General features: G+C 43.0%; 1 protein-coding gene across 1 annotated transcript in view; it reads left to right on the forward strand.

The window, feature by feature from the left end:
- The window catches only part of LOC120055648 (ephrin type-A receptor 3-like), a 198,252-nt gene that overhangs the window by 57,862 nt on the left and 126,435 nt on the right, over positions 1–13,955 (forward strand). Inside the window, exon 5 of the mRNA XM_039003538.1 lies at positions 9,056–9,211. Coding sequence (XP_038859466.1) covers positions 9,056–9,211 — 156 coding nt within the window. The remainder of the gene's footprint in view (positions 1–9,055; positions 9,212–13,955) is intronic.

Genomic DNA, 13,955 nt, shown 5'->3' on the forward strand with positions numbered 1-13,955 from the left:
AGTAGCACTCTCATTACAACTGGTGTGTTTTCAGGTGTAATGGTAAGCTTACGGTTAGGGGTTGATATCACAGGTGTGGCCAGAAGAAAGTGTTGTATCTCCATCTTAACAAGGCCAGATGGGGATTTTTTCTGATCTTCACATGGCGTCTTCAATAGTCTAGCTGTGATCATCATATGAGCACACACACAAACACACACACACATATAAACACACACACACACACACACACGCACACACACACACACTCCCCCCTTACACACACACACAAACACACACACACAATCCGCCCTCACACACATGTAGGGTGTGTCTTCAGTAGTTGTAGTATAAACACAGTCTGCAGACACAGCATGAATATTTAATAAGACATGCCTCTGACAGAGACTGGATCTGAGACAAGACTCTAACAGATGCTGGATCTGAGACAAGACTCTAACAGAGACTGGATCTGAGACAAGCCTTTTACAGAGACTGGATCTAAGACGAGCCTTTTACACAGACTGGATCAGACACACACACACATCTGATCTGAGAAGACTCCCCTCTTTAGCATCGTACTGTACACACTATTCACACACACATCAATAGAAATTCACCCACCTTTCTACTTTTACCATAAGGAGCTAAACCGATAGGCTCACATTTCTAGTCCCAAACAGAAAGTTAGTAGTTCTAGGAGAGGAAAATGTTTGTCTTTGCTGTTAGATCCTCAGTGTCTGGTGTGAGTGTGTCTCTGCTGTTAGATCCTCAGTGTCTGGTGTGAGTGTGTCTCTGCTGTGAGATTCTCAGTATCTGGTCTGAGTGTGTCTCTGCTGTTAGATCCTCAGTATCTGGTCTGCGTGTGTCTCTGCTGTTAGATCCTCAGTATCTGGTGTGAGTGTGTCTCTGCTGTTAGATCCTCAGTATCTGGTGTGAGTGTGTCTCTGCTGTTAGATCCTCAGTATCTGGTCTGAGTGTGTCTGCTGTTAGATCCTCAGTATCTGGTCTGAGTGTGTCTCTGCTGTTAGATCCTCAGTATCTGGTCTGAGTGTGTCTCTGCTGTTAGATCCTCAGTATCTGGTCTGCGTGTGTCTCTGCTGTTAGATCCTCAGTATCTGGTCTGAGTGTGTCTCTGCTGTTAGATCCTCAGTATCTGGTCTGAGTGTGTCTCTGCTGTTAGATCCTCAGTATCTGGTCTGAGTGCGTCTCTGCTGTTAGATCCTCAGTATCTGGTGTGAGTGTGTCTCTGCTGTTAGATCCTCAGTATCTGGTGTGAGTGCGTCTCTGCTGTTAGATCCTCAGTATCTGGTGTGAGTGTGTCTCTGCTGTTAGATCCTCAGTATCTGGTCTGAGTGTGTCTCTGCTGTTAGATCCTCAGTATCTGGTCTGAGTGTGTCTCTGCTGTTAGATCCTCAGTATCTGGTCTGAGTGTGTCTCTGCTGTTAGATCCTCAGTATCTGGTGTGAGTGGCCTGTACCTTGGCCATATTTTAGGCAAATCATTAATCATAGGGGAGCTACTGTAAGTCCACTAGCACAATCCTCAATGGACTTTAACAGTGTGTGTGTGTGTGTGTGTGTGTGTGTGTGTGTGTGTGTGTGTGTGTGTGTGTGTGTGTGTGTGTGTGTGTGTGTGTGTGTGTGTGTGTGTGTGTGTGTGTGTGTGTGTTTGTGTGCGTGTACAGTGGATTGCGAAAGTATTCACCCCCTTGGCATTTTTCCTATTTTGTTGTCTTACAACCTGGAATTAAAATGCATTTTTGGTGGGTTTGTATCATTTGATTTACACAACCAAATAAGAAATAAGACAAAAAAACTGAAAACTTGAGCGTGCAAAACTATTCTCCCCCCCAAAGTCAATATTTTGTAGAGCCACCTTTTGCAGTATTTACAGCTGCAAGTCTCTTGGGCTATGTCTCTATAAGCTTGGCACATCTAGCCACTGGGATTTTTGCCCATTCTTCATGACAAAACTGCTCCAGCTCCTTCAAGTTGGATGTGTTCCGCTGGTATACATCAATCTTTAACTCATAACACAGATTCTCAATTGGATTGAGGTCTGGGCTTTGACAAGAACATTCCAAGACATTTAAATGTTTCCCCTTAAAACAGCGGTATGCTTAGGGTCATTGTCCTGCTGGAAGGTGAACCTCTGTCCCAGTCTCAAATCTCTGGAAGACTGAAACAGGTTTCCCTCAGGAATTTCCCTGTATTTAGCGCCATCCATCATTCCTTAAATTCTGACCAGTGTCCCAGTCGATGAAAAACATCCCCACAGCATGATGTTGCCACAAACATGCGTCACTGTGGGGATGATAATCTCGGGGGGACGAAAGGTGTTGGGTTTGCGCCAGACATAGCGTTTTCCTTGATGGCCAAAAAGCTACATTTTAGTCTCATCTGGCCAGAGTACCTTCTTCCATATGTTTGGGGAGTCTCCCACATGCCTTTTGGTGAACACCAAACGTGTTTGCTTTTATTTCTTTAAGCAATGGCTATTTTCCGTCCACTCTGTACGTAAAGCCTAGCTCTGTGGAGTGTACGGCTTAAAGTGGTCCTAAGGACAGATACTTCAGTCTCCGCTGTGGAGCTTTGCAGCTCCTTCAGGGTTATTTTTGGTATCTTTGTTGCCTCTCTGATTAGTTTTTAACAATCACTTTGGCACTAATTTCAGAACCTTATGGTCATTTTTCAAAACTCTAGACAAAAACTCAAAACGGTCATCACTTGTAACACAGGCTGTCCAATGTTCAAAACATTGTATTTTACATTCATATCTTTAAAGAAACTTTGCACTTGCAGAATCATTGGTTCAAATAAGTCATTTATCATGAAATACCATAGGAACATTAATTTAGATCACCCACACACAAGATACCGATAGTTTCACTGTGTAGTTTTTCGTACAATCATTAAATATTGTAATACAAAATATGTGATACATGTTTCATTATGCTACTACACGTAAATACATCACTGTAAAAGGACTAGTAGAGAGAATACTACAGACACAGTGGAATCATTGAACAAAATATGAAATTTATTGATGAAATACAATAAAATCACAACATAGGTTTCTTTGAATCAAAGCAAAAATTATTAGCTACAAAAAAAGAAAAAACAGCTACAGTAAAGGTCAACTGCAGTGTTCCTCACCTGGCTTACTGTAAAAAGCAAAACAAAAGATTGATTACTGTACTTCTATATTTCCCTCAACCGTGTCTTGTGGATTTGGCCACAGGTTCTCATCCACATCACAATGGATGTTTTCATTAGCCAAACATCTTGGGAAGAATCTTCGGGCATGGCGAATCCAGGCCTGACACTGGTCTGCCGTGATGTCATTGCATGCGTCATCCATGGCCTGGAGAAGGGTGTCTTGTTCGTGAGGGCGCCTGTCATATACCTTCCACCTCCACGTGGAGAAAAAATCCTGAATCAGGTTAAGGAAAGGAGAGTATGGGGGTAAGTACAGGGTGGTAAATTGTAGATGGGCCTGAAACGATGCTTGCACCATTTGAGCATGATGGAACCTGACATTATCTCACACAATGACATAGGTCATGCCATCAGCTCTACAGACCTGACTTAGCTCATCAAGGAAGGTTACAATCGAACAGCGAATCATGTGGCTGCCTGCAACTCAATATATAGAGTATGTAGAGTAGAGAGCTTTAGATGTTGTTCGACCAAACATTAGAACGGGCAAGATGCGTAATCTAAGCAACTTTGACCGTGGTATGATTGTTGATGCCACACATGGTGATTCCAGCATCTCAGAAACAGCTGCCTTCCTGGGATTTTTAGGCACTACAGTCTCTAGAGTTTACAGAGAATGGTGTGATAAACAAAACACATTCAGTGAGTGGCAGTTCTGTGGGCAAAAACACCTTGCTAATGAGAGAGGTCAGAGGAGAATGTCCAGACTCATTCAAGCTAACAGAAAGGCTACAAATGCTCAAATAAAAGCTGTTTAAAACAGTGGTGTGCAGAAGGGTATCGTACAACACCGTGAATAATTCAGGCTGTTGTGGAGGCAAAAGTGGTCCTACCCAGTACTAGATAGGTGTACCTAATAAAGTGGCCGGTGAGTGTACAGTATTGTCAAATCTGAAAACATGGTCTGGAAAATTGGTACATGGGACCATAGAAACAGTGTCTGATAAAGAATGATGAAATATTACATCCATAGATAATGTAGTCCAATTGATTCATGTTCCACGGTAATTGGTGTCAATGGATCTCATTATCCTGAAACTTTCATGATCTAAACATGGTATATTGTTTGTCAGTTTCCATAAAACTGTGCATTAAGAATAATGCTACAGTTACTTATCATTTTGAGCAGTTGTATCAATTGATAGTTAGATCATTGTAATGAAATGAATAGACAGTCATCTCAAATGTAATGTGTGAAATGCATTTTGAAATGGTAATACTTTGATGTTAAGTTGTGTCATTTTGAACAGGTGATTTTACTTCAATGAACAAATGATCTTAGCTTTACGTGTATTGTATCCAAGCAATTGGAAAAAGTGTTGGAGTTTTGAAAAATGTGCATTTTGATCATTGGTTGTGAGTTTTGTGTCTAGAGTTTTGAAAAATTACATCAAGGTTCTGAAAGTAGTGCCAGCGTGATTGTAAAAAACTTTAATGCCCTCCTTGCCTGGTCCGAGAGTTTTGGCGGGCGGCCCTCTCTTGGCAGGTTTGTTGTGGTGCCATATTCTTTTCATTTTTTAGTAATGGATTTAATAGTGCTCCGTGGGATGTTCAATGTTTCAGATATTTTTTTAAACCCAACCCTGATCTGTACTTCTCCACAACTCTGTCCCTGACCTGTTTGGAGAGCTCCTTGGTCTTCATCAGGCTGCTTGCTTGATGGTGCCCCTTGCTTAGTGGTGTTGCAGACTCTAGGGCCTTTCAGAACAGGTGTATATATACTGAGATCATGTGACATTTAGATTGCACACAGGTGGACTTTATTTAACTAATTATGTGACTTCTGAAGGTAATTGGTTGCACCAGATCTTATTTAGGGGCTTTATAGCCAAGGGGTGAATACATATGCACGCACCACTTTTCAGTTTTATTTTTTTTTACCGTTTTTAAGTCATTTTATTCATTTCACTTCACCAATTTGGACTATTTTGTGAATGTCCATTACATGAAATCCAAATAAAAATCAATTTAAATTACAGGTTGTAATGCAACAAAATAGGAAAAATGCTAAGGGGGGTGAATACTTTTACAAGGTACTGTATGTGTGTGTGTGCCAGAGAGAGAACTCTCTAGGGCCCTTTTCTCTCCTTCCTCTGTCTTCCCTGTTAGATCTTGGCTCATATAACTTGGTTTGTGTGTGTGTGTGTGTGTGTGTGTGTGTGTGTGTGTGTGTGTGTGTGTGTGTGTGTGTGTGTGTGTGTGTGTGTGTGTGTGTGTGTGTGTGTGTGTGTGTGTGTGTGTGTGTGTGTGTGTGTGTGTGTGTGTGTGTGTGTCCTGTCAGCTGTTGGCTAGGCTGCGGACCGGCATGGAAAAGCGGCTTTTCTCCTGGGACGTTTTTCTTCCGGAGTGTTCTGGTTCTGGAACAGGGACACAAAGGACCTCAAAGCTGACAGACAGATAGATAGACAGACAGAGACAGACAGGGGGCCTCGTGCCAGGCCTGGCGTCCTTACAGCTGCCTGATCAAAACCGCCTTGCCGTACCACTGAGGCTGTGTAGACTAAAACCACTCTACTCTGCACTGACGTGTGTGTGAGTTTGTGTGTGTGTGGGCTTTTTATTTGCCAGAGAAGATTGGGCCACGGTCCCTTCTGTGCCTTCTCTTCTCTGACGGAAAAAGACACACTTGTACACACAGGCAGTGCTAAGGTCCATATGGGACTGTGCAAGTGGACTTAGCTCCCCTATGATTCATTATTTTCCTAAATATGGCCAAAATTCAGCTGGATAAGCCAGAGAGACTAAATGAATGAACATTAGTGATTTAATAAGAGAGAGAAGAAGAGACTAAATTAATGAACATTAGTGATTTAATAAGAGAGAGTAGAAGAGACTAAATTAATGAACATTAGTGATTTAATAAGAGAGAGTAAAAGAGACTAAATGAATGAACATTAGTGATTTAATAAAAGAGAGTAGAAGGGACATGTAAACAATGAGTGGTCTCTTTAGGCCTTTTCTCAACATTTTAGTTCCGACACAGGTCCGTTCTCCTCTCATATCTCTATTTTTCTCCCCTCTCTCACTTCTTCATTTTTTCCCCCCCTGCTCTCTCTCTTATTCTCTCTCCTGTTAATGTTGTTCTGCTAGGTAATGTGTCTTTTTAGGTGAGGTTAGTTATGTTGCAGTCTCTTGGTGTGTTTGAGTGAATGAATGGATACTACTTGGTCACATTTGATGTGAATGTGCCTTCTTTTTGTTTGCATTGAGAGGCATTGGTAGCTCAGTTCCTACTATTCCCTGAGCTGCAGCTCACGCGGTGATTGTCTGTGTGTGTGTGTGTGTGTGTGTGTGCGTGTGCGTGTGCGTGTGCGTGTGCGTGTGCGTGTGTGTGTGTGAGGAAGGTAATTTACGGCAGTGCCGAGGCGAACGACTCGTTGCTTGATTAAATCCATGACCTTCAGCACTGACACACGCAATCAACACACACTCAACACACACACACGCTCGTCACATGCAATCAGAACCCAAAGGAATCCATCATGGCATTGATCCATCTGCAGACACACACAAAGCATCTATGGAATTGCGTTTCCAACACCCTCAATCTCCAGACTGTGGATAGGACATGTTCTCTTCAGAGAAGAATAATCACCCGATTCGGAAAGTATTCAGACCCCTTGACTTTTTCCACATTTTGTTACATTACAGCCTTATTCTAAAATGGATTAAATCGTTTTTTTGCACTCATCAATCTACATACAATACCACGTAATGACAAAGCAAAAACAGGTTTTTAGACATTTTTGCAAATTTATAAAAAAATATATAACTGAAATATTAAACACCTTTGACAGCGATTTCAGCCTCGAGTCTTCTTGGGTATGATGCTACGAGCTTAGCACACCTGTTTTTGGGGAGTTTCTCCTGTTCGTCGCTGACATTTTCAGGTCTCTCCAGGGATGTTTGATTGAGTTCAAGTCCATGCTCTGGCTGGGCCACTCAAGGACATTCAGAGACTTATCCCGAAGCCACTCCTGCGTTGTCTTGGCTATGTGCTTAGGGTCATTGTCCTGTTGGGAGGTGAGCTTTCGCCCCAGTCTGAAGTCCTGAGTTCTCTGGAGAAGGTTTTCATCAAGGACCTCTATACTTTGCTTAGTTCATCTTTCCCTCAATCCTGACTAGTCTCCCGGGCCCTGCCGCTGAAAAATATCCCCACAGCATGATGCTGCCACAACCATGCTTCACTGTAGGGGTGGTGCCAGGTTTCCTCCAGATGTGACGCTTGGCATTCAGGCCAAGGAGTTCAATCTTGGTTTCATCAGACCAGAGAATCTTGTTTCTCATGGTCTGAGAGTCCTTTAGGTGCCTTTTGGCAAACTCCAAACTGGCTGTCATGTGCCTTTTCCTTAGGAGGGGCTTCCGTCTGGCCACTCTACCATAAAGGCCTGATTCGTGGAGTTCTGCAGAGTCAGGAACTCTGGAGCTCTGTCAGAGTGACCATCGGGTCACTCTGATTGTGCCTTGACACAATCCTGTCTTGGAGCTCTACAGATAATTATTTCAACCTCATGGCTTGGTTTTTGCTCTGACATGCACTGTCAGAGCACCTAGGACCTTATAAAAACAGATGTGTACCTTTCCAAATCATGTCCAATCAATTGCATTTACCACAGGTGGATTCCAATCAAGTTGTAGAAATATCTCAAGGATGATCAATGGAAACAGGATGCACCGGAGCTCAATTTCGAGTCTCATAGAAAAGGGTCTGAATACTTATGTAAAAAAGGTATTTCAGTTTTTATTTTTAATACATTTGCAAACATTTCTAAAAGCCTGTTTTCGCTTAGTCATTATGGGTATTGTGTGTAGATTGATGAGAAAAACATGTATTTAATCCATTGTAGAATAAGGCTGTAACGTAACAAAATGTGGAAAAAGTCAAGGGGTCTGAATACTTTCCGAATGCACTGTATGTACCATTTAGCAGACAATTTTATCCAAAGTGTTACAGCATCTTCAGTAGCGTTACAGCACCTTCAGTAGTGTTACAGCACCTTCAGTAGTGTTACTGCACCTTCAGTAGTGTTACAGCACCTTCAGTAGTGTTACAGCACCTTCAGTAGTGTTTCATCACCGTCAGTAGTGTTACAGCACCTTCAGTAGAGTTACATCACCTTCAGTAGTGTTACAGCACCTTCAGTAGTGTTACTGCACCTTCAGTAGTGTTACAGCACCTTCAGTAGTGTTACAGCACCTTCAGTAGTGTTACATCACCGTCAGTAGTGTTACAGCACCTTCAGTAGTGTTACATCACCTTCAGTAGTGTTACAGCACCTTCAGTAGTGTTACAGCACCTTCAGTAGTGCTACAGCACCTTCAGTAGTGCTACAGCACCTTCAGTAGTGTTACAGCACCTTCAGTAGTGTTACATCACCGTCAGTAGTGTTACAGCACCTTCAGTAGTGTTACATCACCTTCAGTAGTGTTACATCACCTTCAGTAGTGTTACAGCACCTTCAGTAGTGTTACAGCACCTTCAGTAGTGTTACAGCACCTTCAGTAGTGCTACAGCACCGTCCGTAGTGTTACATCACCTTCAGTAGTGTTACAGCACCTTCAGTAGTGTTTCATCACCTTCAGTAGTGTTACATCACCTTCAGTAGTGTTACAGCACCTTCAGTAGTGTTACAGCACCTTCAGTAGTGTTACAGCACCTTCAGTAGTGTTACATTTGTAACCCTTTTTTACACACTTCAGGTTGTAGACCCCATAGAAAAATAGAAATATAGAAATCAAAGGATCTTTGTCTTATTTGTAACCTTGTGTTTTCAAGTTTTCTCCTCTGTCTTACCTTGTAGACCATGTGAGTGGCAGATTTCTAAGCCTGTGTTTTCTTGTTTTCCTCTCTCCAGCGTGCAGACCAGGCTCCTACAAGGCCTCGGCGACCGACGCCTACTGCACAAAATGCCCGCCACATAGCTCCTCCCACCTGGAGAGAGCCTCCGAGTGTGTGTGTGAGAAAGGCTTCCACCGCACAGAGACGGACCCACGCTCCATGGCTTGCACACGTGAGTAACACACACACACACACACACACAAACGCAAGAACACACATGCACACTCATCTTGACACACTTGTAGACAAGCATTTCCACAAAACATCAGTTGAGTCCATTGTCATTTCATCTTCTTTGACATAGTGCCTTTTGTCAAAGTATTCATTCACAGAGAGCTCTTTATATACATATCTGACTCACCACCTGAATTCAGTATTATGTAGCAAAATGTAAAATTGGGTTTTTTACATTGGATAAAAATAGAGACTCAGAGCTACAAAATGGTATATTATACACTGCATAGCGTCGGATAATTACATTGATGAATACGCTGATTCGGTGAGCGAGTTTATTAGCAAGTGCATCCGTGATGTTGTACCCACAGCGTCTATTAAAACCTTCCCCAACCAGAAACCGTGGATTGATGGCAGCATTTGCGCAAAACTGAAAGCGTAAACCACTGCTTTTAATCAGGGCAAGGCGACCAGAGACATGACCGAATACAAACAGTGTAGCTATTCCCTCCGCAAGGCAATCAAACAAACTAAGCGTCAGTATAGAGACAAAGTAGAGTCGCAATTCAATGACTCAGACACGAGAGGTATGTGGCAGGGTCTACAGTGAATCACGGACTACAAAAATAAAACCAGCTCCGTCGTGGACCACGATGTCTTGCTTCCAGACAAACTAAACAACTTCTTTGCTCGCTTTGAGGACAATACAATGCCACGACACGGCCCGCTAGCAAAACCTGCGGGCTCTCCTTCACTGCAGCCAACGTGAGTAAAATATTTAAACGTGTTAACCCTCGCAAGGCTGCCGGCCCAGACGGCATCCCTTGCCGTGTTCTCAGAGCATGCGCAGACCAGCTGGCTGGTGGTGTGTTTACGGACATATTAATCAATCCTTATCCCAGTCTGCTGTTCCCACATGCTTCAAGAGGGCCACCATGGTTCCTGTTCCCAAGAAAGCTCACTTCCGTCATCATGAAGTGCTTTGAGAGACTAGTCAAGGACCATATCACCTCCACCCTATCTGACACCCTAGACCCACTCCAATTTGCTTACCGCCCCAATCGGTCCACAGACGACCCAATCACAATCACACTGCACACTGCCCTAACCCATCTGGACAAGAGGAAAACCTATGTAAGAATGCTGTTCATCGACTACAGCTCAGCATTTAACACCATAGCACCCTCCAAACTCGTCATTAAGCTCGAGACCCTGGGTCTCGACCTCGCCCTGTGCAACTGGGTCCTGGACTTCCTGACGGGCCGCCCCAATGTGGTGAGGGTAGGAAACAACATCTCCACCCCGCTGATCCTCAACACTGGGGCCCTCAGAGTGTGGTGTCAGGAAAACAACGTCTCACTCAACATCAACAAAACAAAGGAGATGATCATGGACTTCAGGAAACAGCAGAGGGGGCACCCCCCTATCCACATCGAAGGGACAGTAGTGGAGAAGGTGGAAAGTTTAAGTTCCTCGGTGTACACATCACGGACAAACTGAAATGGTCCACCCACACAGACAGAGTGGTGAAGAAGGTGCAGCAACGCCTCTTCAACCTCAGGAGGCTGAAAAAGTTTGGCTTGTCACCAAAAACACTCACAAACTTTTGCAGATGCACAATCGAGAGCATCCTTTCTGGCTGTATCACCGCCTGGTACGGCAACTGGTCCGCCCACAACCGTAAGGCTCTCCAGAGGGTAGTGAGGTCTGCACAACGCATCACCGGCGGCAAACTACCTGCCCTCTAGGACACCTACACCACCCGATGTCACAGGAAGGCCAAAAAGATCATCAGGGACAACAACCACCCGAGCCACTGCCTGTGATGTCAGTACAGGTGCATCAAAGCTGGGACCGAGAGACTGAAAAACAGCTTCTATCTCAAGGCCATCAGACTGTTACACAGCCATCACTAACATTGAGTGGCTGCTGCCAACATACTGACTCAACTCTCTAGCCACTTTAATAATAAAAAACTGGATGTAATAAATGTATCACTAGCCACTTTAAACAATGCCACTTTATAAAATGTTTACATACCCTACACTACTCATCTCATATCTATATACTGTACTCTATACCATCTACTGCATCTTGCCTATGCCGTTCGGCCATCGCTCATCCATATATTTTTATGTACATATTCTTATTCATTCCTTTACACTTGTGTGTATAAGGTAGTTGTTGTGAAATTGTTAGATTACTTGTTAGATATGACTGCATGGTCGGAACTAGAAGCACAAGCATTTCGCTACACTCGCATTAACATCTGCTAACCATGTGTATGTGACAAATAAAATGTGATTTGATTTGATTTGATTTGATGGGAAAGGAATTCTGCTTTGAAAGTTAATCACTTGTAAACTCACTTTTGAAAAAATCACCTTTGAATGTTTTGGTATCTTGTGAAGGGCTCCTCTTTGTCAACACCCATTCAGCATCGTTCACACCCTCTTAAACTTTAGCCCCACCCATCTCATTTCACTCTCGGAGTGCACGCTCTGGCCGATGATTTGTTTGCCTCTGGATATCATGAAGACAGCCTAACCAGCTCTGCTGGCAACAATTACATTACGCTTTTACATTACGCTTGCAGACGTTTACTGACACCGGCCATGTTCAACGGGTGTTGTACACATGTCACGTAACATTAGCTAACGAGCTAGCCAGTGAACAGAATGTTCACATGTTGTTCACTGTTTTCACAAGACAGACTGACACACATTTTCTGTTTTGACAACAATGAACAAAGTGCCAACAATGACACAGTGCTGGGAGCTAACCAACCAGGTTCAATGTTACCTAGCTAACATTAGGCTATAACTAGAAAAGCAAAGGGCTCTGGGAAACACATAATACAGTCAGGTAGGGTCAGCTAGCTAACGTTAGCTAGCTAGCTAACAGTACACTTTAGCTTGAAATGAAACCACTTTCTGTAAAAATTAGAAACATGTAATATCTGAAAATGTAGCTAGCTGGACTATCTTACCTGTATACATCATCATGCATGAAGGACGCGTCTCCCTGTCAGGAATGCCATACCACGGTTGCTCTTAGTTTGAAGATGTAATCTGGAGACAGGTGTTTTCTCCATCTCTTTAGCTATCAAACTCTAATTCCACTGATTTCAAAACTCAATCCTCCAGAAAGTGGAGAGCAACACTTATGCAGCTCCACTACACATTTAAAAAAGCAGTGTTCAACAGGATTACCAACACAGACTGACCAGCTCAAATAGACAGAAGCCTTCAATATGACAGACCAATCCGAACTCCGCTCTCTGCATTTCCAGTCCATTCACTATCTCAGCCAATCATGGCCAGCGGGAAGGTTGCTTCCTATTATTGTGGCTTAACCAAGAAGGCTGGTAATTTAACCATTTTATTTGCATTTACAGATGGCATACAAGTGTGTTATTAAGGCACATGAAAGTTCACATTCAAAATATTCTTTACCTTCAAACGGCTCTCCTGTGAAGTCGTGACTTGCGACATACGCCTAGCTTCCTGAATCGGGTCACATATATCACTGCTCTCCTTGACATCACTTTAGTTTGTCTGTCTGATCCTATAGACCTTTTTCCAGTACACGACACACTGACGTCAAGAACAGATGCGCAAGAAAAAAAAAAACATCGCCATCTGCCCCCATTCAAAATAGTCTAGATTTACATTTTTATTACTTTTAAGCAAATAACTTTTTGAGTTTGAGTTTATTTTTATTTTTACATTTATCAACGTTTCAGTAAAAGTGCCGGTTTCAGCCAGCCGGCTAATTTTCAACCGCAGTCCCTGGGCAGGTTATTAAAAATAATTACAATAAAAATACAGGCAATCATTGAGCAGTGAGCACACGCAGAGCAACACAAGACAAGCAAGACGTAGCATGTAGACAGAGCAACATAGCACAAAAAGCAACAAGACAAAATCCATTAAAGCAACAAAGTGTTTCCACACCTCACAAGCTACAGACAACATGGAAAGCGGCAATACATAACTTGGGATTATGTTCACAAATCTGATTGGCCTTTAGCCATGTCTTCATGTTTTTTGTGAAAGTGTGATAGGTGGTGCAGTTATGTGTGTCTGATGGCAGTGTATTCCAAACATGGGAAGCTCTCACAGAGAAAGCAGATTGACTAAATGTGCTTTTCCTTAAGGGAACTATACAGTCACCTTTCATGGCAGACCTTGTGGATCTGCTGCCATATGTTTGGGTTTTCTGTAACCTCTTGAGCCTATGGGGGGGTGCTATTTTGACTTTGGAAAAATGTGTTCCCAAATTAAACTGCCTCGTACTCAATTCTTGCTCGTACAATATGCATATTATTATTACTATTGGATAGAAAACACTCTCTAGTTTCTAAAACCGTTTGAATTATTTCTCTGAGTGAAACAGAACTCATTCTGCAGCACTTTTCCTGTCAGGGAGTGAGATTTCAGAAATCGAGGTCCCTGTTCTGAGGTCAGTTTATAAGTCCCCATGTAAGCCATCGGGCTACATGCACTGCATACGTCTTCCTCTAGATGTCAGTAAGCGGGGAGAATTTGAATGGAGTGGATTGCGCAATCTGGGACCTTATATAAGACCCTGGAGCGGAAGTACCGTCCTTTTCAACGTTGCGCCTGACGCAGTAGGGACATCAGAGTGGCCTCCTGCAAAGCTTTCGTTTTGCCAGTTCTATATCTCCGGTCATGTTTTTATTCGTTATAGTTGTTAAAGACATCATAAGGTAGTTAATT

Source organism: Salvelinus namaycush, chromosome 11, assembly GCF_016432855.1.
Source record: "Salvelinus namaycush isolate Seneca chromosome 11, SaNama_1.0, whole genome shotgun sequence".
Taxonomy (NCBI): domain Eukaryota; kingdom Metazoa; phylum Chordata; class Actinopteri; order Salmoniformes; family Salmonidae; genus Salvelinus; species Salvelinus namaycush.